The sequence below is a fragment of the Platalea leucorodia genome, assembly GCF_965183815.1.
Source record: "Platalea leucorodia genome assembly, chromosome: 7".
In the NCBI taxonomy this organism is placed as follows: domain Eukaryota; kingdom Metazoa; phylum Chordata; class Aves; order Pelecaniformes; family Threskiornithidae; genus Platalea; species Platalea leucorodia.
The window spans coordinates 61,374,359-61,400,295 of NC_138829.1; the positions used below are offsets into that span (position 1 = coordinate 61,374,359).

Consider the following 25,937-nt stretch of genomic DNA (forward strand, 5'->3'; position numbering starts at 1 on the left):
ACAAAAAATAAAAAACTTCAGTGACAGTCTTGCCTCTTCCAAAAAGATGCCATGTGGCAAAAAAGAACAAAATAATAAAAACAGCCTCCACAAGGATATTTTGTCAAATATGTATGATCTCATCTCTCTTCATAATAAACACTATAAACAAAATATTTGGGAAAAAACAGTACTGAAACAACAACCTTACAAAAGTATCACTACGTGAATCAACACTGTTTACTCAGTGGCAAACCTGGTATCATTATTTACGCAGATTAATCAAACAGGAAAGAGAATCTTTTGAAAGAAGAGTTTTGAATTCCAAATCACAAACATGCAGGGCTCTGTGGTTTTGTTTTCTTTTCAGTTGCCTGTAACTGAAAAAATATGACACTTGCTTTGGCTGTCCTGCTGAATTACAATGCCATCACAGCTGACACACCACAGCTTTGACACTCCAGTCCTAGCACAACCTACTGAGATGGTTTGGTACGTTCAGTTCTTCTTGCTGCTTCTGTGCTGGAAATGATCAGCCCCTCAGAGCTGGAAAAAGGGAACACGTGCCCCATGCCGCAAGCATTTCAATACAAATCCAGGTGTCTCAGCTTGAAGAATGGTTACTGGCAGCTTGAGTCAAAACCTCAGCTCATTAGTGGAACTAGCAAGGAACCAGCATAAGTGTCTAAAATTGCTGTAGGGGCAGTTGCCTCCAGCTAAAGGGCAAATCTGAGGCTGCCACAGGCAGCATCTTAACTCACTCTAGCAAAGTAGACCAGAATTTGTTACTTAAAATAAGCACGTAAGTTTAAGCAACTATAAAATACCTGGAGAGGAGACTTAATTCTCTGCAGCACTTTGAACACTTCGAACTTGCATGAATTTCTGAACACAAACTCTAAACTCTGACTATTTATTACCATAGAAAACATCATTTTATTCTGTGCATATGCCTTGTTATCTTACCTGTTTTGGAAATACTATTAAAAGCATCCATTCCAAACTTTGGGCTTGCTACCATTGAGGAAATTTGCTGATCATGAGACACACACACTAATTAGTTTCCTATTTTGCAAAAGCAAGTAGCTCCTCAAAAGCTTAAAATAAGAACAATTCATTAATTATATTTCTAAGAAACATGGGGTGAATCCCAAACTCAAAGCCAATGCTCAGGCAGCAGCTCTGCCCTCCCTTAACAGGGAATTCCAACTAGTTCCTTCCTCAGTTGCAGTCAGGCACAATCTGTTGCTCAGGCAGAGGCCCCAGGCTAAGCCACTTCACAAAAGGCAAGTTCTGCCTAGAAGCCCACCAGCAACCACGCCAGTCACAGCACCAGGAACCTCCAGAAGGACCCACCACTTTACCAAATGAGCGATGACTTTCTGAACTGCACAAAAGCCATCTCCAGGGTGTACTATCAGTTTTCAAAGCTGGGAAAGAAGAGGATAGCAAGGGCAAATCCAGACCCTTCTGCTAGACACAATGAATTCAGTAACAATTTTCAATCAACCACATCAGCATCTGCCACCAGCTCTTACAGGATCGGTATTGAGAGCTGTGTCCATCACTAAACAAGAGACAGTGAAGAAAAAAAATTCTCACAGACTGAAGGTTCTAAGAACTCGCAACCTGAAAGAGACTAGAAATAGATTAAATTACCAATATAATATGGAAAAAAAATGTGGGTTTAAATCTGTGTTTTAGGAAGGAAAAGTATAATCAATTTTCCTTTGGAATTTGCTTTTAGAAATTCTAAGTTCTTCAAAAATATGGATCCTACTTCTCTCTTCACAAGTTACCAACGAAGAAAGAAAACTGAAATCCTCCTGTGACTTCTACTAGAATGATTTGTGTTAATCTTAGTTTAAAAATAGCATATACTAACAATATAGAACAGTAACAGCTTAGTTATTCCACAAGCTTCATAAAACTACTATATATTTTTTCTGGGAAAAGAGACTAATTATGAAGAAACAGCTCCGCAGGAACAAAGCGTGTGGTTTTTTTATGCAATTGCAATTTGCATTTTTATGAAAAGCAGCCTGTGTAACAGCATTCAGAAAACACGGATTTCCTAATTTACGGTTATTTAAAAAGTACAGTATGCCCATTCAACAGTATTTCAAGAATTAAAAGTCCATTACAGTTGTATTTATGACAAGATCACAACTTTGCCCTTTTGAAAGAGTCTTGAGTATTTTGTTAGTCACACAGTCAGCTTATGCTTACTGCCACTTAGGAGTTATATTTATAGTTCATAGAACAATAGTCATCAAAAAGGACAAGTGTCTGTACTTCTTTGTCCAAAGCAGAAATACACATGTTAAATGTACAAATTTAAAATGTGAAAGAGTTTAACAATGCAGCGATCAAGCTAAAAGGTTTATTGTGCTACAACTAGTGCAGTTATAAGAAACTAAGAAGAAACATGAGTGCAATGTTTTTTAGATATGCAAATAGCTAACAGCCATAAGCATTACTAAAGGAGGTCTAACCTCTTATTCTATAACTATTTTCAATTATTTCTTCCTTAGCCAAACTAAATGTACCATCTTAAGTCTCAATGCTTAAGATCTGTCTCTAGCTCAATTATTTCAGAAAACTTCACACCAAATACTTTTTCTGTTTCTAAGAAATAAGACTGGGGAAAAGGACTTTTTTTGCCCAAACTAAAATTCTAGCAAACACTCTTTTAGGCCCAAAATTTATAGCAGGAATGAAACCTGGCCTTTGTGGTTATGTGATGAACTGATATTTATTTAAAGATAAAAAACACAAAAAAATCAGACTGACTGGACAAGAGAACTTCATCTCAGAAAAACACAGAGTAGATAAAAATGGCTAAACAGAGCTTAAGAGAGAGAAGGGAGGAAACGAGGGAGAAAGAAAGAGAGATACTAAGGTTAGAGATTCTTCTGGGGTAAACCTAGAAAACCAAACTAAAAAACAGAAAGAATTTTAAAATACCAGGATGTGTCAAACAGAGTAAGCAGGGAGACTGGCCACTGTCTTACAGAGCAAGGGTTCCCAAACCACACTGAAGCGATATGCAGCCCACTACAGAGCCTGAAGGGGACTCTGCCAACCGGCAACACTCAATACTCCTGGCATTAATATTTATGGCATCTGGCAGAAGTAGCTCAATTAAACCATTTTCCAAAGCACAATTTTCCACAACTGAAGTCAAGATTCTAGAAAGAAGAGTCGTCATTCCTTTGCATCCACAAGTATCTGAGGAAATCCCCTGCCAGAATGTCTCATCTTCCTTCCAGTTACTATTCCTTTAGACCCAACATACAAGTCTACCATTTAAAAATACGTTTCCAATCTTGCTGAAGACCTAGCCAAGTGTCAGATAGTGAATTTTCTGGGTTTTGCGTTTTTAAATCCTAGGAAACAACATACGAACCACATTAAAAGGACATTATTCCTACCTTTCCCCCCTCCTTGAATTTCTGAGTGATTGATTTTGTAACCCCAGTAACATTCCTTTGTCTCTTTATATCCATTGAGGTCTCCCAGGGTCCGATGTGGTTTTGTATGCAGCTGTCCTGAATTTGTATCCAAAATTATGATGATTTTGTATTTTACGTTTATTGGTATTCCTCTACTACAGCTACACAAAACCTCAGACTGTACCAACTGTGACCAGCTCCTGGTTTTGGCTGCAGTACTAAAACCCTGTTACCTATGTCCAGTTTAGTGGAAATTTTGTGATTAGTAACTTTGTTGTTACCTTGAGCACAAGACTACTACAAAGCAAGCAAAGAATTCCAACTGTGTTCAATGATTCCATTTTTTCATATTGTACGATTTGTAAAGACTGCAAATTGAGAATTGTAAACATTACAGACATGAAATCACGATGTATCTAGTCACTAACAGATAAGCAATAACAAGCATGTTCTTGGCTCAATGAGCAGGGATTTAGCTGCCAAATCCCAAACAACACTAATTGGATCGCCCTTGACTTCAGAATATACCACTGACACCAAAAGAATAATTTATTTCAACAAATATATATAACTAGAATACAATTCACAAAACACCAAGTAGAAGAAAATTAATCTCATAAATAATGATAGTGTTATTATTAGAAATCATTTTTTTCAGTATATAAGCAAGGAGCCTGAAAATCTCATGTTACAGCAAAGGAGGAGTAAGAGAAGAGATGGACCAAAGGAAGACTTCCTAACTACCAGTACATATTTGTAAGATACAACTTTCATTGAGGTTTATTGAGGTTGAACAGTGAATCTACTGTTCCACATTTTAAAATGATTCCACAGTGACTGTGGTTTTCCTTTGTTTTTCACTTTGTAAGTACCAGTAGCTAGGGAGGTAGTTGGTATTTTAAATTCATGTCAATGAACTACCATAGCAGTATAATTATCGTCCTCAGTGTTATAAGATAAGACTATTATGTTTGTGACGCTGGAGGAGTAAAATGTCATTCTCTTTGTCCCCCCACTGAAAAATATGCTTGCGGTTATAGAAGGCCAGTGCTTAAATAGTATTCAGGCTTGCATAACAAATTGTTTTCCATGAACATGCTGCAGGAAAAGTGTCTTTTTGTTAGATAATCCACAAAGTTAATCCAGAACAGAAAAGGGGAGAGAAAGTTTCTTTACTGCAATTTAGTCTTAAATTATCCCCAAAGATATGAAATGCTACTTCCCTCAACAGATTCTGTGTCTTTGCATTTTAGGACAAATGAAGATAGCTTACAGAATAAACATTCAGTCTCCATGACTGTCCTGATTTAAATTGAAAGACTGAAAAAAAGTATTTTTATTGCTGCTGTTATTATGACAGCAATACCAAGTGAGCAAAGACATGCAAATCCAAGTTTTTTAAGAGATATTCATTAGCATACATTTGAGGGAAAGAAGTGTCATACTGATCTGTATTGATTTTAAGATTTCTCCAAAATCATAGTGAATCCATAAATCAAAATAACAATAATTTTTTTAGTCAACATTATATATTAGAAGAAACTGCTTGAATACATTTTAGGAAGACAGGCTACCAAAAAAATACTGGCATTGTTGGGTTTTTTTCCTCCAAGCAGATTTTCAAGATAGCCTTAGCTCACAAAAACAAAACAAAACCAAACCCCGACAACCAAAACACACCACAAATGCAAGGGAAATATTCTTTTCTCATTCTGTTTCAGCGTGGTATTGTGGAGACTGTTGTATTTGAAAACTGAGCAAGGACAGGTTTGGTAGAAAGAGAAAATTTCTTATATTAGAGCAACTAATTTGTTTGGAAAAGTTTTTGGGCACCCATGCCCTTCGCCGGTCACAGCCAACTACAGTAATCTCTTACCAATACACAGTTACTTACATATCTGCATTCTGCTTCAGTTCTGATAGTACACTTGATGTTTCATTAAATTACAGTTGCAAGAATTCTTCTGCGACAAAAAGAAGGATTTCATTTCTGTTGGTTTTTTTTTTCCCCCTTTGAGATTTCCCTAGATTGCACTTGGATTCAAATTAAGCTGTAGCTCTGATAAGAAAGCCATTGAAGTAACATCTTGATTCCCTTATTTTTCTGCATTTTCTGTTTTACAGAGATTGCATACCAAGACACTGAGAAATCATCCACTCATACACATGCTAGCCCAGAGGAATGCCCAACTATGAATATACAACAAATACACCAAAAAATCGTCATGATATTATATGCTATTTACCCCCCAAAATGAAAAGAATATTCTTCACAGGCAAAATCTGCCCACAGAAAAAATAAAAGAATCAGCCAACTGCATTTAGGAATCTCTCCCACTCTATCATCAATCATTGTCTAGTTTCAAAATCCACCAAGATGCAAAGCTATGTTAGACAAGAAAAGCTTCCCTGGAAAGAAGCTGATAAAAATCAGAACAGAAACAACCACAACAGAGCCTACACATGTTATATCAGCATTTATCAGTTATGACAACAGCCAAATAAAACCACTATACTGTTGCAAGCCTTGTCACACGCATTGCAACTGCATACACAAGCAAGAACAAAAACCATTAGTCTGTCTTCTTACAGCAAACGAGTCTCACCTCGCAGGTCTTCAGAGTTAACTGCTGGGTACACAACAGCATCCTATAGGAAAGCCATTATGGGTGTATGGGCAAATTCATCAAAGCCAGTATTTAGTTCTCTCTTCTTTAACCTTACCTTTCAGTTGCTAAGCTAAAGAAGAGACAAAACATTCTCTCTTTTACCTTTTTCAAGGACCACTATATGTAAATTCCAGGGATAAATTTATGATTATGGCTTATACCAGCAAAAACAAAATCAAACAAACCAAAAAGGCATTTTCTCATGCCCTTCCGTGATCTTTGCAAACATCTGTGTTCTTCCTAAATCCCGTCCACATTCCATTATGCAAACATATTAAATGGGAATTTTTGGTGAAGCACATCAAAAACACTTCAAAATCCATGGAAAAAGAAAATGGAAATACAATAAGGTCTTCTGGGATTTTTCTCTAGCTTTTAACCCAGAGTGCCTACATTTTCTAGCAACTTTGTTCCCCTCAGAGACTTCTGTAAATGCCTTTTGTAGCTAGTTACACAACAGCTTTATATTGTGCCGATATGTTAGAGAAAAATGTGGTTATCTACCTTAGCAAAGGTTCAGCTGAATGCAAAATAAACATGGTAAAGCAATCAACCTTGGTGTATCACTGAAATCCTATACATTTCCACTGTTAGAACAATGTTATTAAATCTGGGGGATTTATTAAATCTGTTTTCTCCAACTCTGTCAAGACACTGAACATGAACTTCCGATAGGAGCTACTGCTGTTGCAGTTCTTTGTAGTGGCTCAGAATGAGTTTTTAAAATACACAACAGCAATTAAAACTATAATATATTTCAGCTTACTTTTATGGTGAAAGATACAGACTTAAATAATTTTTAAGCAGGAATGCAGTCAACTGTACCTGAAACATGTAAAAAGCTAGGTAAATCAGATCATCCTTTACAACACACAGACTTCTCCTTAGCTTCCTATGTGCCTGAAAGTCTACTGACACTTAAGTTGTCAACAGCAAAGCTCATTCTCCACTCAGGCTGAATTTCTGTGACTCTTGCCAAGCACAAATAAACTGCCTGTTACGCCAACTATTCAAAGGCACGCATTGCTTTCCTCGGAGCATGTAGGAGACTAAGGCAGCTAACATCTTTGTGCCCCAAGGTTCTAGGACCATTTAAGCCAATATAAATTCAGGCTGCAGTGGTCTGTCCTCCTGCATGCCCCTGCTCCTTCTTTATGCTGATACTGCCATTCATCTGACATCCTGGTGAGCTAACTCTGTTTGAAAAATTACCAGAAAAGTAACCCAGGAAAAAAATAATACAGTGACACAGGCAAAATACTCAGCAAGAAAGGTCTTTTTGACAGGTCAGCATCCTAAAGCAAGCTGAAAACAAAAGGAAGATGTAATACAATAAGGATTACAGGACTAAGACTGCAGTAGCATCAATTTACATAGGCCTGGCCTGGAACAGGAATGAACTTTAAAATGTTTGATGCCCAAAGGATACTCTCTTTGGTTTACTTGAGGACAATAAAAATGTTCACATCCTCTTAAGACCAACTATGTTGGGTAAAAACTTGTAGCACCAATAACAAAGTTTTTCTGCAACATGAAAAATCTAGAAATCTGCTCCTAAATTGCACAAGTGCACAAACACAGTATTTTTGGTATTTATAGTGAATGTTTTTGAATAAAGCTAGATAATCTGCACAGGAAAGCAATACCTTTACCACATTTTCAGTATATTGCACACATTGGCACCTGTAAATAAATCCATATAACCCACGTGAAGTCAGAGCAGATGATGGCTGCTATAGAGAGCTAGCAGAGGCAGTAGGGCTTTTCTGGGAGAACAGTCATTACTATAAACATCCTTTCTTATTAACCACAAGTGCATATTATCCAAATTGCTGCTGACGTACAGGTTGGGGAAGAGGGGGAAGGTTACAGGATTTTTGTTTGCTTGTTTACACAAAGATATTCCACAGATTATTCCTGAAAAAAACACTATAAAATGTAATCACACTCAACATTAGAATCAAACATATTAAAACCAAGCCAGAACATTGTTGAAGATGGAAAAAAAAAAAAAGAAAGAAAGAAAAAAAAAAAGAACATACTTAAAAATTTAAAAGCTTCACAGGTAATAAGTGTACAGTCCTAGAAATGTTTGCCCCTGCTTCTTCATATAGAAGGAAGCATAATAAATGCATCAAGAAACTACGACTTTTACAAGAAAAAGAAAGGTCAGTACTCCATGTATTATGGGATCACATGTGGGGGTAAAGGAATCTGGAAAACAATGCATGCCTAGTCTTCAACAGAATGTTGTTTCTTCAAGCATTTTTAGTATGAAGCATTAAAGTAACAACGAGTAGTTTAAATAATGAAGTCTAAATAGTTACTTTCTGGGCATGACCTTTTCAAATTAAGGTTCTGGTTCTGGAGTTATTTCTGAATCTGCTCAATTTCATCCATGCAAGCAATTCTACTAAACTTAATGAGACAATTTATGTACAGGAAGTTAAACACATACTTAAACGCTACAGATGAAGACATTTTACAAACATAAAGCTTTCCAATGTAATCTTGTAATTTTGCCACTACAATTAGGACAAGTCTATTTCCAAATGGGGTGGGAGGGGGCACCATGCTGTAATTAATGGAATAATAATACTGGTATAGTAAAATCCAGGAGACCCTTTGCAGAATTTTGGAAGCCACTGTATCTTTAAACACACAGATATAATAATTTCTCTGAAAAATGTATTTCTTTAAGAAAAAAAAAAATCTTACTCTAAGAGTTTATTAGCTACACTTTTAGAATGAACAAATACAGATTACATGCAATTGCCACTTCAAAGAATTACTTAGAATAACAAACTTGAGTGTTGTTTGGTTTATGCATAGGCAAATAAATTAGGGGACATTCAACTGTTTAAAATATTGTTTATTAACAACATACATTCAAAGGAACGTTCTGAAATACTCAGCACAAACACATACCAATTGACAATCACTTCATTTTCAAATCAGTTTATATACTGATTTAAGGTCTCTCCAGCAACAAATGCGGTAACAGACAGTTACATAATAGAAACCACTCTCTCTTTACCCACAAAACCGTAGCAGATAACACCACTTTCCTTTCACCCGAGCAGACAGAAAACATCTCGATTCTCTGAGAACAGCAGCCATTCCTGAAGAGCCTACCGAGCTTCCCCAGGTGTCAGCCGCGGCACCTTTTCAACAGGCGATAAGCTGCAAGCCCCCAGTCAAAACAGGCAAAAAGCCCCTCGGTCTTTGTTTTCCTTTGAGGCCGCGGCTGTACGCGCCCCAGCTAACAGCACAGAGGTGTGGGAACGGCGGCCAGTGCCGCCGTTTTCTGCAGAGGCGGCGGGGGAAAAGGCAGGCGCGCACGCACGCCCCAGCACCCGGCCGGCCTCCGCTGCCTGCCCCGCGGGAGCGGCCGCTCGGGCACCGGCGGTCGGCCGGGCCGGGGTGCCGGTGCCGTGCACGTCCGTGGGCGACATTTTAAGCTGTCCCCGCTCTCTAGAAGGAACCGCTGCCCGTTTCCACCGGCCGAGGCGGCGGGGCAAGGCCGCGGGGTACGCCCCGCCCGGCTGCCGCCCGCCCGGCGGGCCCGGGGCAGGGTTAGCGGGGCTTGCCAGGTGGGCTGAGGCCGCAAGAGGGAGGCGAGGCCGCCCCCCGGGCCGGAGGCTGCCAGGGCCCGGCCAGCCGGCCGCCGGGCGGCAGATGAGCCCCTCCGCTTTCCCGCCGGCCCGCTCTGCCTCAGGAAAGGGGGATTAACCCTTCCCTCGCCCCCGCCGACTGCTGCGCCCCTCGCGGGGGTGAGGCCAGCCCCACCGCCCTCAGCCGCCCTCCTCCCCACGGCCGGACAGGCGCCCCGTGTGCGCGGCAGTCTCCTCCTCCCGCGGCCCGACCGGAGGCGGGAGGGGGCCGGGGCCGGGGCCGGGCAGGAACGAGGGGAGGGGGGAAGAGGCCAGGCACCGCGGGGCAGCCCTGCGCGCAGCCACACCTACCTGTCTTCTCGTGGTCATAGCCCACCACGATGAAATAGTCGGCCAGCCTGGCCATGGCTGAGAGGAGCCCGCCTCAGGCCTCACCACCCCTGCTGCGGCGGCGGCGGCGGCTCCCGGGAGGCTCAGCATCCTCCCCTCCGCGCCCGCTGCAGGAGAAGCGGCACCACCTCAGCCATGTTGGAGGCGCGGGCGCCTTGTGCGCCTGCGCGCCGCCGAGACCGCTGCGCCGTGACCCCGCCGGGCTGGGCGTGGGCTGAGGGCTCGCCGGCGGCAGGCGGCTGAGGCGGCACGGCCGGGGGCCGCCGGCTGTCGTCGGGGGTCACCAGTGGAAACCCTATCGCCTCGCTTCGCAGCCCACCGCGGGCGGGGAGGGCCCGGGCCCTCCCCGCGGTAGGCTTTGTCTCCTCGCAGCCTCCCTGTGAAGTACCCACCCAGGGGGCAGGGGTCCGGGACACTTTCTCCCTTAAAAAAAAAAAAAACAAAACAAAACCAACAACGCGGCAGGTCCGACCGATCTGCGCGCTCGGGAAGACTGGGATGCCTGAGCGGGACTCCACCTCACCGCCCTCCGCCGGGACCTCTCCTGAGAGGAGCTGCCGGCGAACGGCATCGCCCCCGCTTCGGCTGTGCGAAAATAAAACCCGGCGGCGAACCAACGCCATTCCCGCCGAGCTCAGCCCCGGGAATCGAGAATTCACGTTTCCAGGATGTTTCCTGTTTACGTTTTGTCCGGGATGTGCGGAACGTGCCGCCGTTGGGAAGTCGGCCCGCGCGGCTGCCGCGGCGCTAACGGCCCCAACGGCGCGGCTGGGCTGGGCGCTGCGGCGCTGCCCGCCGCCCGCCTGAGGGGCAGCCGAGCGGCGGGGGAGGGATTCCGGCCCCGGCGCTCTCTCACGCCAGAGCGGCGACCCCCGCCGCTGTCCCCAGCGGCCGCGGCAGCGGCTCCCTGAGGAGGCTGCCCTGCCCTGCGGGGCGGGGCGCGGCGCGGCTGCCCGACCCCGCCGGCTGCCGCGTCCTCCTGCCCGCTCTGGCCGACGTGGGTGCCCCCTTCCATGCGGGTCGCGGCGCCTGGGAGTGGGAGCCTGGCGACGGCCGCTAATGGGGGCGACGGCCGGCAGGGCCTCGGCGTAACCCCCCCGGCCTCCGACGTGCTGGTCGGGGCACACGCGGGGGCTGCCAGGGCGCTCCGCACGGCAGCGGGGAGATTTCGGGTTGCTATTTGTAACGTACAGAGGAGGCCGACGCCTTTCGGACTCTCACCCTCGAAAGCCCGGCGGGCTTGCCAGCAGTCGCAGAGACGCTGGTGATAAACAGGGTATCTGACAGTACAGCGCTTGGCTCACCGGCACTCTGCAAAAACGCTCTGAGAAGCTTCCATGTGCGTCCTGTTTGACAGCCCAGAGAGAAAACCAACGCAAAGGACATCAGTTGCACTACAGCGAGGAGCTGCAGCAGCCCTGGGTACCGTGGTGCACATGGAAACGCAGCAGATTCACTGGATTTGCTCCTGACAGTCCACCGTCGCGAGGGACCCAGCAGACGGTCATTAGCGGGTTCACACAGACATTTCTGTTTCAAACATGCCATTCTTACACCTCCTACTTAGCTGGGACATACCGATGCAGAGTCTTGCTGATAACCCAGAGGCAAATTGGTCGACAAGCTTCAACAGTCAATTACAGTGTTCTCGCTTGTGCCTTCTCAGCAGAGGGCAGCGGTCGAAATCTCATTGGAGTCATCAGCTTTGCGGCTTAACTGTTTTGGAGTCAGATGCCATGTAAAAAGATCTAAACTTAATAAAATTGCTTAACTTCAGGAGTAGAAAAGAATGCATAATATATACATCAAAAAGATGGAATATACTTTTCGAGAAAGAAATGCACTCTGTGGGGTCAGTCACTTCCTATACTCAGTAGGAGCTAGAAGGAATACTTTTCTACAGTTATGCATAGATATTTTGGTTCATGATCCTGTAGACTTTAATGACTGAAACCCACAAAGCTGTTTTCAAAACACTGAGCTTTTTGATTAAAAGCATTTCTGAAGTAGCAACAAAGGAACACAAATCTTAATGAAGCCACACATTACCCCTGTGAGGTGGACAAGGATAAAGCTCATCGCCGTAACTCCTAGGGGGGGAAGCTGCAGTTGTTCAACAGCACAAAGCCGGGACATGCAATGGTTTACAAAAGCAAGGGATAATGTTCTGTACAGCTAAACCTGGAGGGAAAGTTGAGAGACGCTAAGAAATTACCTAATTTGGAGCTGAAATGGGATGTTATTGTATCTGCACCCATAACAAGGTTCAATACATAATAACAAATCTCAGTACTTAAGTCTCACTGCTCTTTTAAGCCAGCACCTCTAGCAGGAGAATATCACCTAACACTTTTCCCATGGCATTAACAAACGCTGGATCAAGAGGAAGATGTTACTTCTTGTTTCCTCAATACTACTAGCGCCCACTTTACAGCCTTGCTCCTTCTTTCATCCAGACCAATATAACCAAAGCTTGGTTAGTTTCTAAAGCATGTCGTAAGAAGTGGCACATCTTAAGTACTCATGTAACAGGAAGGGCACTGTTCATCTGGGTTTGAGCACAGCAGTGTACCTGCATGGACAGCAAAAGGAGTCAGTCATCCGTAACTTACTTCCTTGACTTCCCTTTAGTATAGAGCAATCTTATGTTCTTATAGGACGCATGAGGAAGTGGAGCAGACAGATTGTTTGCTCACCTAACGTCTAATGCAAAGTAAACAACTTTCATCCAGACCACCAAAACATAATTCCCTCTGTTGCAGCAGCGTAGGCTGGCTCCTCACGGGAGATGAAGGGGCTCAGAGCAGAAGCTCTGGGTGGACACCAAGGCCTAGGTCTCCAGAAGGACCCAGTAAGCAGCCACATATTTATCCCCGGGGAAGAACCGTGGGGCGGCAGCCCCTCCAGGAGACTGGAAGCACAAAAGGGACAATGTTGCCACACTCAGACTGTGCACTTACCACCAAAAAGGTGTGAAGGTTCACAATACCTTCTAGTCAACTCCTCCTTCAGGAAATATAAAGGTCACACTCTGCCTGCAGTCCCTTAAATCAGTGTCACCCCACCCCATCCCAGAACAGGGAAGCAGCCATGACCCCGACCAGGTTTTCCCCTACCAATATGCGTCCCACCCTCATTTAGGAGGCTTTGTCTGGTCTACTCAAACCTATCAGACATAAGGCTCACAGAAAGCACCTCCAATGGGACTACCAGAAATGGAATCGCCCCTTGTCACTGTGCCCTTGGCACAGACAAAGCTGGCTGAGTGCATGCACTAACAGCAAGGCTTTTCTGTGTGGAGCTTGACTGAAGTTTTACATCCCTCATGGGGTGTCATTCTTCTACTAGTATCATCTTTCTGCTGATTTTATACAGCCTGAAATGTAATCAAGTATATTCATACTCACGGCATACAAATCCAGTAAAATTTGTTTAAACCCAAAATGAAACATGCAAAGGCACTTCCACTGGCTTCAAACAACAGTTTTCTTGCATAATCAGCACAGAATATTTGCCTCAAACTGATTCCCATTGATGCCTACAGATTTTAGACCTTTGCTTTTGGAATAAAACTCAGCCTGAATAAAATGCTGTACAAACAGCAACTAATCTTCACTATCTCCCTGCCAGAGCAGATACATATTGTAAAGCCTTTTGTACATATGGCAACACAGAGAGGTTGAATGACACTGCCCAAGATAATCAGCAAACGAGTACAAGAGCTGGATGTTCCTCCAGGCCAACTTCCCGCAATGGATGAGGCAGCATCCAGAGGCGACCCTGCGCTTCAGAGGAGAGCCCAGTCTTGCTGAACTGCATGGCATTGCCTCAGAATAATAGTTTATGAATAATATTTCCGCAGAACACTCTGTGTAACTTTTTTTGAAATGGAAATAACTCACTATTTACAAAATAATTTTTTAAAAGGGGCCAGTGTTACCTCATAGTACAAATTCAGTGACTATTGCTCATTTCCAAACTGCAGGAGAATGCAAGGGCTTAGGAAGAACAAAATGAGCATCTGAACAAAGAACATGATGTTTTGTGTTACATTTGAGCCAGCTGTACCTGCTGAAGCCCTTTCACAAACCATATCAGCAACAAACTGATAATTTATGTGCCGAAGTTTGCCCCCTCATGAATTAGAACAAGTTAATTTTTGTATCACTAAAATGACAGTTGTAGTCAGTATGGAAGTCACATGTGAGTTATGTACTACTATTGTTACTATTCCTAAAACAACATAGGATTCTTTCTGCATTGTTTTTTAGGAGTATACAAAATGCACTTCCCGTTTAGCCAAGGATTTTAATGAGAGATTTTCCAGCATTTGGGGAAGTGTGTGGTTTTTTTTACTGGAACGGGAGGCTTAATTTGAATCAAAGCAATAGTCATCACACAAAATCCTGCCTTCTCATTCGGAAAAGTTAGATTCAGTTTCAACTTCTGCTGATCAGGGTAATGCTTGAACTCACTCGAGCCTGAGCTGCCTCATGAGGTCTCCAAAATCCCGTCACCGTGGTCTGATGCTGTTCTGCCGCCCTGGTCATGACACAGTCCCGTTCTAGAGCACCTATTTTCCCATTTCTTCTCCCCGAGTTTACACCCCAAGCCTCTCGCTCTGTGTGTTTCTGCTCCGGAGCACGGTCCGCGGGGAGGCCAGCGGCACCGGCGGAGCCGGCGGGCCGAAGGGACGAGGGGGAGCCCGGGGCTGGCCGGCTCCTGCTGCGCCCCCCGCCCCGGGCAGCCGCCGCGCTGCCCCGATGGCTCCCGGCGCCCCCGGAGCCGCCGCCGCCGCCTCCCGCCCCGCGCTCCGGCCGGGCAGGTGCGGCGGAGGAGCGGATCTGGGCTTGCCCCGGCGGCCAGCTCACGGCCGAGGAAACCGCCTGGCCCCGCGGCAGCCGCGCCGGGGGCTCGGGGAAGAAAGACGGGCCGGCCGGAGGATGCGAAGGGGAACGGCGAGAGTGAGCGCTGACCCTCTCTGCCGGCGGGTGCCGGCGGGGAGCGCGGAGAGCGACTGAGGGGCGGCGGGGCGGCGGCCGAACGGGGTGGCGGCGCCCGGGCCAGCCTGCCCCCGGACAGGTAGGTGCCGGAGGCAGCAGCCTCCGGATGCCTGGACGCTGCTGGCGAGGCAGGGAGGGAGCACCTCAGACCGAGTCGGCCGTGCACGGGAAAGTTTCCGTCATCCCCCTGCACATACCTCTCCAGGGTGTTGTTATATACCGCGGTTATATCTAGAAAGGCAGAGTCACGAGTACATACTCACCTGATTTTTGAAACACTTTGCTTGGGGCAAGATGCGAGAGAAACATCTCGCACACGCCAGTCTATTCCTTCCTCCCTCCCTCCCGAGTATCTCTCGCTGGGAAGGGGACCCTGGCGCCCCAGGGCGCAGGTCTCCGGGGGCATTTCCCTCGGTTCCGCTGAATTTGCACTGCCACAAGCAGGTAGAGAAACAGTCCCTCTGGTGCTGGCCTCCAGCACCGCCTGCCAAGCCCGACCTCTGCATTTCTGAAGCGTGGGCAGACCAAGGTTTTGCTGCTGGCCAGCCGGGAGAATGCTGTTAGAGACCTTGATCCTGCAATGGTTTAGCTTTATAACCGGGGAAGTAAGTGCATTCACGTATATAAAAGTTTGCGGACTGAGGGTAAAACGACGGACGGGAAGTCTTCCCTGGCGCCCACACCCCCAAGCGTTTCTGTGACCCTGTGCTCGCCCCAAAGCAACACCGCTTCCTTTGGTCAAAGGTACAGAAGTGCGCTCTGACTTTGATCTTCCAAAAGCATTTCAATTGTGATTTATTTGAATCGATCAAGTAAATCAAATACACTTTATTAGATAAAAAAATGCACCCAAGTTGAGTCATAATTATTAATGATGTCTGATATGTCACCTCCTTACTTATGTAAAGAAGGCTGGCATTCATTACGGTTACTCATTACAGTTCACGTTGCCCAAATATGGGTTTATTTTTGGAACTCTGGAATTTGATGGATTTGCATGGATTTCGAAATTGATCGGGTCTAGGTCCTACTCCCCTGCTTCCTCCCACCTGAAGATGCCTAGAATGAGAAATCATGCTACACACCGTGTAAACATAATTATATATCGGCAGTTAAAAAGTCTGTCCCCCGTAAAACAGACTGAGGGGTTTATCAGATTTTGCAAGTTATGCCATGACTCGGAATCCACACCTAAAAGCTCTCGTTATAATTAACAAAATACCAAGGGGATTGTTTAAGATAATTTTCAGTAATCCTCTTATTTTTACCCTAGTATGGGTTGCCCCCAGTCCACGCTAGAATGATTAAGAAGTGCTTGGGACGTGGGGGTGGGGGTAAGTGTCAAAAAAAATCGCTGCGCTACGCCAAGGTCCACCCACTTCCCCCGCGCTGCTGCCTCTATAAAAGGCAGCGGTGGAGCGCAGCTCGCAGTGGTTACTTCAGACACACAAAGAAGGAGTTCTCGCTCCTCAGGAAACCCTGCAAGTTCGGATCGCTACTACAAGAACATTTGTCTCAGTGGATTATCCTCACTGTCAGGTAAGAACTTCTCCCCCCCCCCCCCCCAACAGCAACAACAAAAAAATGCAGGAGAGGTGGAGAGGAAGTGAAAAATCTACTAAAGCTGGACTGTTTTGAAGAGCTTGGAGTTATGCTGCAGACTCTTGCACTGGCTCTTGGCATCAGCTGCCGTTTACAACATAAGATCCAGAACTAGCTGGTTCTGCGTGTGAAGTGGGAAGATGAGCTATCAGGGGATAAACTTCCAGGCAGCAAAACACTTGCTGGAGTTTGGAAACGATGCGTCTGATAGTCAGCTCTCTCTAATCTCATGGGTTTGCTAAATCCTAGTGCAAGCCGCTGGGGGTATTCTGGAAATCCTGCTGGTTTTCAGCCGCCTCTGCAAGTAAAACTCTCGACAAACGTAAACTTTGGAGGCTCTGTTATTTACTCTGTGATAAGTTGCTGAGCAAATATTAGCTTCTGGTTCATATCACACACAAAGTCCCCGGTAGCCTGGGGGCTCTCCGAGGGAAGGAGCTCTCTGGAATCACCAGAAATAAAGGCTAGACCTTACTTGACTTTTATTAGCAACCATGCTTACAGTTCTTCTCTTTTCCCTCCACCAGGAGCCCAGCCAGAATGAAACTAGTTCACGTAGCCCTGCTCTATCTCGGCTCTGTGACCTTCTTCGGGGTGGATGCTGCAAGGGTGGACGTAGCGACAGAGTTCAAAAGAAAGTGAGTATCGGAGCGCGCCCTCCTGCCAGCGCCCAGCCCCGCTCCTGGAGCCGCGGAGCCTCCGCGCCCCCGCGCCGGGCTCCGGCCGTGATCAGAGGGACTGGATTCCCTGCGGGAATTGCACAGCTCCTAAAAGGCCTCATGCCCTTTCAGGAAACATCCAAAAAAAAAAAAAAAAAATCTCGGCGCTGGCAAAGATTATCGCCCCTCGAATCTATTTGGTTTGGCTCCCGCCCTGCAGGCTTGCGCTAACAGGCTGTCCTCTTCCCTTGCGCTCCTTTCAGATGGACGAAATGGGCACTGAGCCGAGCCAAGCGGGACGTGAAGCCTTCGGGCGCGCTCCGAGGGCTGGGGGCAGCCGCCGACGTGCAGCCGCTCGTACGGACCCAGGACGTGAAGGAGGATCTCCGAGTTTCGCATCCCAGGTAAATTCCAGCCCCTTCTGGGCTCGGGCACTTGCTCGAGGCAGTGGAAAGTTTCGGGGTCCCCTCGTTTTCGGGAGTTCAGGCTTATTCTCGCTATCGATCCCCCAGCCCCGGAGGCAGGTCCTGCCCGGGCTGCACGTCGCGCTGAGAGCAGCCTCCCGCCTCCCTTTCCCCGCGCTCTTCAGCTGGCGGGAGATAGCAGCGCCTTTGCCGTGAAAGTCAAATATAAATAGTAACTTGAGCTCTGGATCCATAGATAAAGTAACAGCCAAAAAACGGCGGGGCCTCTCCTCCCATCGGCAGCAAGCTCTGCTCTGCGACCAGATCGCCCCTCTCCCGCCGCTCGGCGGAGGGCAGAGCCGGGGGGCGGCGGGGGGGAGTTTTGCACCGTCGGGACGGGCCCGCCTCCAGCCTGGGGGCTCCCTGCCCTCCCCGCCCCGGGCCCACCGGGTCCCCTCCTCCGGGGCCCCACTGCGCTTTTCTCATGCCCGCTCTCTCTCTTCCTGCCTCGCAGCAGCCGGGAGGATGCTCACATCCGCGTCAAGCGCTACCGCCAGAGCCTTAACAGCTTCTCCCACTTGCAAGCCATCAGCACGGGGTGCCGGTTCGGGACGTGCACGGTGCAGAAGCTGGCCCACCAGATCTACCAGCTGACCGACAAGTATAAGGACGATGCCGCCCCCGCCAGCAAGATCAGCCCCCAGGGCTACGGCCGCAGGCGGCGGTCCCTGCCCGAGAGCCGCAGCCCGCCGCGCTCCCCCCTGGCCGGGCGGCGCCCCCGGACGCGGCGGGCGCAGCCCCTCGCCCCCGTTCTCGGGGTCTGAGCGCCGCGCTACCCGGCCGAGGCCGGCTCGGATGGATGGACTGAGACACGGACGCTGCGGAGGTCCGCCGCCGCTCGGGAGCCGCCGCCAGGATTCGCGGAGAGCGCCGGTCCGGGCGGGACCGCGGCGCGGAGAGGCGGCGCGGGGAAGCTGTGAAGGCCGCGTCCCGCCAGGGACGCGCAGGGGCTGCTCCCCCCGCCCGCCGCAGCGGCGGGGCGGCTACTGACTCTTTACCCTCCCCGGGCGAGGCACCGCCGGCTCCCGCGCCCGCCGCCGCCTGGGACTGGAAGGCGCCCGGCCCGCGGCCGCCAGAGGCGCCGCTGCCCCGCCGGCCGCCATGTCGCCCCCTGCCCCGCCGCTGCACCCGGGGGGGCCGGGCCTTCCTCGCCGGCGGGCTGCGCTCGGGGCTGCCCCGGGCCCGTCCGCCGCGAGGAGGGGTTGCTCAGGGGAGCCCCGCGGCCGGGGGGGACCCGCCGGCGGGAGCCGGCCGCTGCGCGGCACCCCCGGGCCCGGGGGCCGCGGCCCCGGCCTCGCCCTCTGCCCCCAAGCGTCTGGGGGTGCGCGTTCAGCCCTCGGCAAGGACAGGTCGCCCACATCTGCTCTACCCTCTGCGTTATCTGCACCCGGCAGGGAATCGGACACTCACTAGTCCCTGCGGGGACTGCGATATACTTGAACGTCACAGAGAGGAAAAGTGCAATTGTACGTGGTTTTTGTTAATTTTAAGTGCGGTGTGTGTGGATCATGAGATACGTATCGGTATTTAAGATTGTCATGTGTCATGTCCTGTTTGTATCTTTTTTTTTTTTTGGAAAATATATTTTATTTTTATACGTTTTATATATATATATATATATTGCGTAAGGGCATTTTAAAACATTGTATCCCCTCTATTTTTCATATCGTGAATGTCAAATGTTAAACTCTTTTTCCATACCTTTTTTTTTATCTTGCATTCCAGACTGGTGAAAGATGTAGAGAATGTATCAGCTGTTCTCCATGGGTAATATGTGAAATAAAATAAACACTATTACATAAACCAGTTCTGTTATGTTGTCTTTAGCGGGGGCAGGTGGTCAAGAGGAATGATTTCTCACTGGTTTCAGTCCTGCCCATACTAAGCTAGCACGGCAGTTCTGTGACAGCCTGAAACTCTTCCGTTACAGGCTTTGTTAGCAGCCACCTTATCTAGTCAAATCAAGTAAACTCAAAAGCAAGCATGCATCTTAAAATCCCAGGGCAGATCTGTTGGGAGGCTCTAAGACCTTTTCTACCCACGTGTTCTAGCCAGGGCTGAAACGTGTCACAGCTTGGATTGATCGTGCAAGTTTATTTTTTGCCCTAATTAATCAGAGAAACAACTGCACACTTCAACATTGCACAACAAAGTAACAGATTTATTGAGGGAGCACGTTCCAAAAATGGTCATGGCAGCTTCCAAGGTTATTTATGTTGAAGGATTTCCTGGGCCACAGTTCAGGTTAAAGTTAAACGGTGACCGGTTCAGTGTGGGCAGAACATCTTGGATAAAAGCTTAGCATTAGGGATTTTGTTGTTTTGTTCTTTTTTTTCTTGTTCTCTTTTTTTTTTTTTTTTAAGAAACAAATTCCAACCACAGACCACAAAACAAATGTGAAACTGAACCTTACTAATGCACCAACAGCACCATCTATTGGTGTCTACTCTTTGCATGCCAAGAAAACAAACCTAAAAACTAAACAAGTGTATTTGAATAACGTCTTGGCTAAAACATACAATTTCCCCTATTTTACAGTATCTCTGAACACAGTTAACATATACAGGAGAGGACTGGGGAACAGCAGCACTAAATGCTGCTAGAATAAATGAAGTGGGCATATTTTTTTACCTAATACGAAATGCCTAAGGAACATACATTTACAAGAAAAATTCAAAACACCTGGCAATGACGCCTTTCCAGGAGTACTGCTGAAAAAAAAGTTTGCGTAGGAATCCAGCTGACTAGATACCTGGTGTATATCCATAATGATTTTTCTCCCCAAAGTTTTGAAGTTCTGCTCAGAATTGCCTATTTTTAGTAACTTTCCTAAACATTTTCAAATAAGAATTTTGGAATCTTGAGGTGTGGGTTTTCCACTTGAAATGTTCTTTTTTTAAAAAAAGCATATCTATTGATACTTGCCAGTTTTAATTACCATCTGTCTGTTAAAAGCTGGAAGAGAATTTACCTCTACTGCTGTTGGCCTTTCTGATCCAGATTTTGTAAGATGTAAGGGGTGACAGCAAACGCATGATCTTCAGCGCAGATTATAGCTGCCAGCTGAGAAACAAGCAAATGGCTATTCTCAAATCATGAAAGATCTTGAAATTAAAATAGTTGCTGCTTATAAGTTTTGGGGTGCTTGCAGTGGGAAATTACAATGTGTAGGTGAAAGCATGATCCTACTTAAAGTACGTAGCAGAGCCGAAACGACTTCAACAGAACCATACAATTTAATAGCCACAATGTTTTACTTATGGGTTACACAGCTAGCATCTTTGTTGTCTAAACTTGGGACATAAGGCTCGATTGGGCTATAGCGTGGTTAAGTATGTACTTGCCAACTAGCCACTTTGTTTGCATTGATCTTTTCTTCATTTACTGCCAAAACGCAGTCCCCACTTAAAATACCTTTTCTTCCCTCCTTTCACTGATAGAAAACACTTCACTCAAAGCTGAAAGATCCTTGGACTAACCAGACAGGGCTAAAACCAGCAAGCTGGTGCTGGATGGCATAATTCTGACCTTACTGGAGCTTAGTAAGTGCAGTTTCTGTTTGGAAGGATCAAGAGCACCACCTGCCGTGCTTGTAGGGAGAAGCAAAATTCCATAGTTGCAATAAACAGCAACTAAAGAAAAGAAAGATTTTTTTTCCTAAATTCCCTCCAAAATTCCACCCAAATCTTTGAACCATGTCTTATAAAGCATAAAGACCAACACTGTGAACTAGACATGCCAGAAAGTAGTGAGCAGCCCCGTGCCTGGAAGAGAGCACGTTCTTTGAGTGGATGGAGCTGAAAAGTAAACCCTGGAAATACTATGACCACGTATTTTAGCTAACCTGGTTAGGCTAGGCTAGATAGGCTGGAGGAGAATGACAGAGCAGGCAGGGACTCTTTCCCGTTGCACAGTTAACCCATATCCCAAACTGAGTTCCAGGTTTTGGGGAACTGGTCTGTAAGGGCTAAGGTGTATAGAGACAGCATTCTCCCTCCTCCTCCATTTCTGCACCTGCCCCAGGTGAGAGTTGTCCAGGTGAAAGATCCTCCTCCCACCCAAGCAGAGGACATTACTGAAGAACTTTGGCTAAGCATCTTTTCACTATGAACATCCCACAAAGCAAAATGTTGGGCACTAACCTTTAAACAGGAGTTGAAATACATACATGAACTAGATTTAAATCTCTGAGGACTGTGAGGATTTTGAAACTCCTGAGGTTTCAGGGAGAACAGGACTGTGAAACAGTATTGGCCCATGAAAGCAAGCATCCTCTTAAAGTCCTACAAGTTCAAGAAGAGCTGTGTGCTTAGGTCAAGGCCAGCTTATGCTCTATGTGACAGATGAGAAGTGGAAGATGTCACCAAATGCCTGCAAAATCAGGAGCATCTGTTTACACAACACCTTAGTTAAAGTATTCGTTTCTAAGAACAGTCTGGTGTCCCACAGGCCAGCATTTCAAACGCTGCTTAAAACATGACTGCAAGTTCAGTTCAAACAAGGCTCTAAACTAAAATTAAGTTTTGCAATGGTAAATATGTATTGGAGCAGGAATTCATCCTTGTCCACCAGTCTGTTCAAGAGTGCATGCCAAAGGAGTGGTCACCATTCTCAGCAGAGCCTCCACAGTGAAGTGTCAGAAGAGTTCAGGGAATATTCTTTATGAGTTATTATTTTGTTTTGTACCTACCCTAGAGACACCCTATGGCAAAGAAAAAATACTTCACTATAGACAATTTTTTATTTCCAAAGTAGATTTCAAAGGCTGTTTTTATCTCAGAAAGATTTTTGTGGCTCCATTATTAGTGCTACACGGAATGGTGGCAAGGGGCCTAAAGTGCTGATATACAAGCGCTTTCCCATAAAGTCCTAGTGCAGGTCCCCTAACCTGGAAGAGGGAAGCAAGTAATTCTTTTTCTTTCTCCAGTTCGTACCACAAAACTTACGTTAAGCAGCCACATCACATGGAGGACTGTAAAAAATGTTTGTTCTCTAATTACATCAGCAAGTGCCACTGTTACCTAGAAACAACTTCTACTGTATCCAAAAAGTAGAGACACTGGTGTACTTTCAGATGATTATCAAAATCTGCAAAGCATCTTGGTCCGTGCTAATAAGAACTGCAGTCAGGTGCCAGATATAAACTTTTCCTGCAAGTACAATGACAGAAAGGGGAATACTAATGAATACTTTGGCACATATGAAGCCTTTTCTGGCCCATTTAGTACCCAAAGGACAGCAAGTCATAATTAAAGCCAATAATGGCAACTCCAGACAGCCATCCAAATATTTTCCTTGTGCCGTCAATACACCGTTTTATATTATCTCACATCATACTTAAGTAGTGTAGAGCACACAGGCATCAGGAGAAAAAATTCCAGCATGACTGAGTACAACCAATAACTAAATCCAATTATGCCTAACTGAAATTTGTTTATTGTATTCACAAGGGTTTGCTTTTATTATCCAAATATTTCTCAAAGAACAGGTTTTTTTTTCACCAAATACTTTGTGTCAGCTTTGAAATTGTTTTAATTTTTAAATACTCAATTCTTTGGAGCAGGGCCATGTATCCTTCATGAGGAGAAGCAGCATAATTTGTTCATGAAGTAAAGAACTTTGCTATGTAAAAGCCTTTTTACTACATGCTATATACGCTAGTCAAAATGCTTGATAACTATAATGTCTCCAAATGAAAAACAAATGGTTCCATTAAGACTAGAATCAATGTTAATGATTTGATAAGACTGGAGTGTTTTGCTTGCAAAATTCCCAGCAGCAACAACAGCAATGAGGAGGCCAAATGAAATCTTTTGGCTTTGTTTGATTCTGTGATAACTTTTACCAAACATTTAAGAAGACCTCCTTGAGTCTCCCATCCACTTACAAAAGCCTGGGTTTTTCCGAAGTCAGGAAAGATCAGTCCAATCCAGATGAAGGCAAATATTTTGTAATAAATTCTGACTCTCAGAATAGGTTTGCAAAATAAATATTCCTCCAATACTTTCAGTTAAGTATCACTTCCCAGATCTGTCAGTTTGCAAACTACGCACAACTATTCCAGCAATTATAAAATGGTTTCTGTTTTCTTCATACTTTGCTAACATGGTGTAAAAATAAACAAACAAATGTCCGTGTCTTAATCTCTGATGTCCAGTAGTACTGGCAGAAACAGAAGAAAAAACATAACGGATCTTATCTGTTAGTTCAGGAGCAAACTAAGCAGTTCATCAAACAAACATGATTATTGTCCTTTTAATAGGTGGTTACTGTCACAGGAGTTATCATGAAACCGCAACACTCAAAGACTAAAAGGCCGCCATGTAATTCATCCCACTGCTGTTACAGGAGAGGACAAAAGGGTGTGTGGGTTCCTCATTTCCCCTTACATGACCTGACTCGATTGTGGCTCTCTGCTACAAAGCAGTAAACTCTCAGAGGCCACTACACTTCCCTGCCTGCATGTAAGGACTCAGGAGCAGATCTGAGTCCGCGCACTGGAAGAAGACAGCTGCACCTTGTAAAGTAAATTTGTTCTCTTCAGAGACAAGAAAAAAGTGATGGATTTCTAAGACTTTTTCTTTTTTTCCTGGGGCTGTGCAGCTCTGCATCTCATTCTGCATAAGGAACAAATTCATAGTCTGGCCCCTTATTGATAAACAACATGAAAAGTATGCAACTGGCATATATCATTAGTCTCCTTACTGCCTACAGACATCAGACATTCTGGTGGTGATCAACTGGTGGCCCAGTTAGGAATCTCAACACCAAATACCAGGCCTGAGACTGATCCCATCTAATTGAAACAAAACTTCCACTGGCTTCAGCAGAAAAAAAAAATAAGCCCCAGCTTTCTTTCAAAAACATGTCTATTTTTATACTGAAAGATTGTATTGTAAGTTTGCTTTATACTTCATTTATTCACAAGTTCAGGTTTTGAAGACTAAAGAAACTACTAAAAGGTAGAAGTAAGGGACAGGAACTCTATCAAAAAGAGGTAACTCAAATTCAGACTCTCGGTTCAATCTGAAATGAGTTTAGCAATGTATGATCATTGTTGCTCCTCTTAAGTGGATGTGGTGCTGCTGGCAACGACAGCTTCACCAAACATACATGTGTCAAGTGTGGCACTAAATGTGTTCATGAGTAGGGATCGAATCCCAGAAACTTCCAGTGTTCTTGTCCAAAACCCAGACATTTTTCATTTAATGCAGTAGGATTTTGGAGTGTTTAAAACACTATGACTTTATATAGTAGCATTTCCCTCCTACTCTCTCTCTTCTTTCCACTTAAAAAAAAATCTCATCACCTATTTTGAAGCCTCGGAACAGGATGTATCCAGACAACTAAGTCAAATGAGAGAGTGAGTGGTGTACATAGCTCACAGCAGAGACTGGCAGTCAAAGCTCCTGTATCATTCAGGGTGCACACACAGACAGTCTAGCACTTTGCGATAATATTTGCACAAGGCAATCAGTATCTGTTTAATGAAGGATATAAAAAGATTTGCACAAAGAAGCGATTCCTGCAGAGACAAAGATGATTTACTGAGTGATAATTCACATCATCTCGCCCCAGTCTGATTTCATTAACTCCTGGTAATGGAGGGGAAAAAAACCCTCATGTTACAAGTGCACGAGGGCCATTAAACCTGATTTATTGTCTTAACCACACTGCAAGACAGACAGAAACAAATGATATGTTTTTTCCATGGAATGTTGTTAGAATGTGTGTACTAAGATATTTTTCTTCTTCTACTAGTCTGGCACATCTGTACAACTTTGCTGCCATCTGCTGCCTTCTAAAGAAAAATAAATTACTCTCATTTAAAATTATTGCTGGATGTCAAAGTGGCACAGTGCTGCTGCCAGCAGGGAGGCCTGCGTTTAGAAGAATTTTGTATCTGGCCTGGGCTGGTTACTCAATATGCTGAGTAAGGCAGAGACTCAAATTTTTCATTCCTCCTGGGCTTTACTCAGAAAAAGCAGGAACAGCACAATACCTTTACACATTCTGAGGAGATGGAGAAAGGAAACTATTCTGTTCTTTCTGTTGTTCTGAGCAAGCTCAGGGCTTACACTTTGCCCAACGGATGCCTGAAT

At 45.5% G+C, this 25,937-nt stretch overlaps 2 protein-coding genes across 6 annotated transcripts in view; one reads left to right on the forward strand and one right to left on the reverse strand.

The window, feature by feature from the left end:
• Positions 1 to 25,937, reverse strand: part of SBF2 (SET binding factor 2) — a 326,647-nt gene that overhangs the window by 270,740 nt on the left and 29,970 nt on the right. Inside the window, exon 1 of one of the 5 annotated variants that reach the window (XM_082317790.1) lies at positions 10,069 to 10,194. The exons of 3 other annotated variants lie outside the window; for them this stretch is intronic. In XM_082317790.1, the coding sequence (XP_082173916.1) occupies positions 10,069 to 10,123 (55 nt within the window). In that variant the 5' untranslated portion in view covers positions 10,124 to 10,194. Of the gene's footprint in view, positions 1 to 10,068; positions 10,195 to 25,937 lie in introns of those variants that run through there. One more of the 5 variants, XM_082317791.1, reaches the window with a different exon arrangement.
• ADM (adrenomedullin) lies at positions 16,565 to 19,529 on the forward strand. Its single transcript, XM_082317147.1, has 4 exons — positions 16,565 to 16,649; positions 17,240 to 17,350; positions 17,635 to 17,775; positions 18,290 to 19,529. The coding sequence occupies exons 2-4, from the start codon at positions 17,253 to 17,255 to the stop codon at positions 18,597 to 18,599; spliced, it is 549 nt and encodes a 182-aa protein (XP_082173273.1). The 5' UTR covers positions 16,565 to 16,649; positions 17,240 to 17,252; the 3' UTR covers positions 18,600 to 19,529.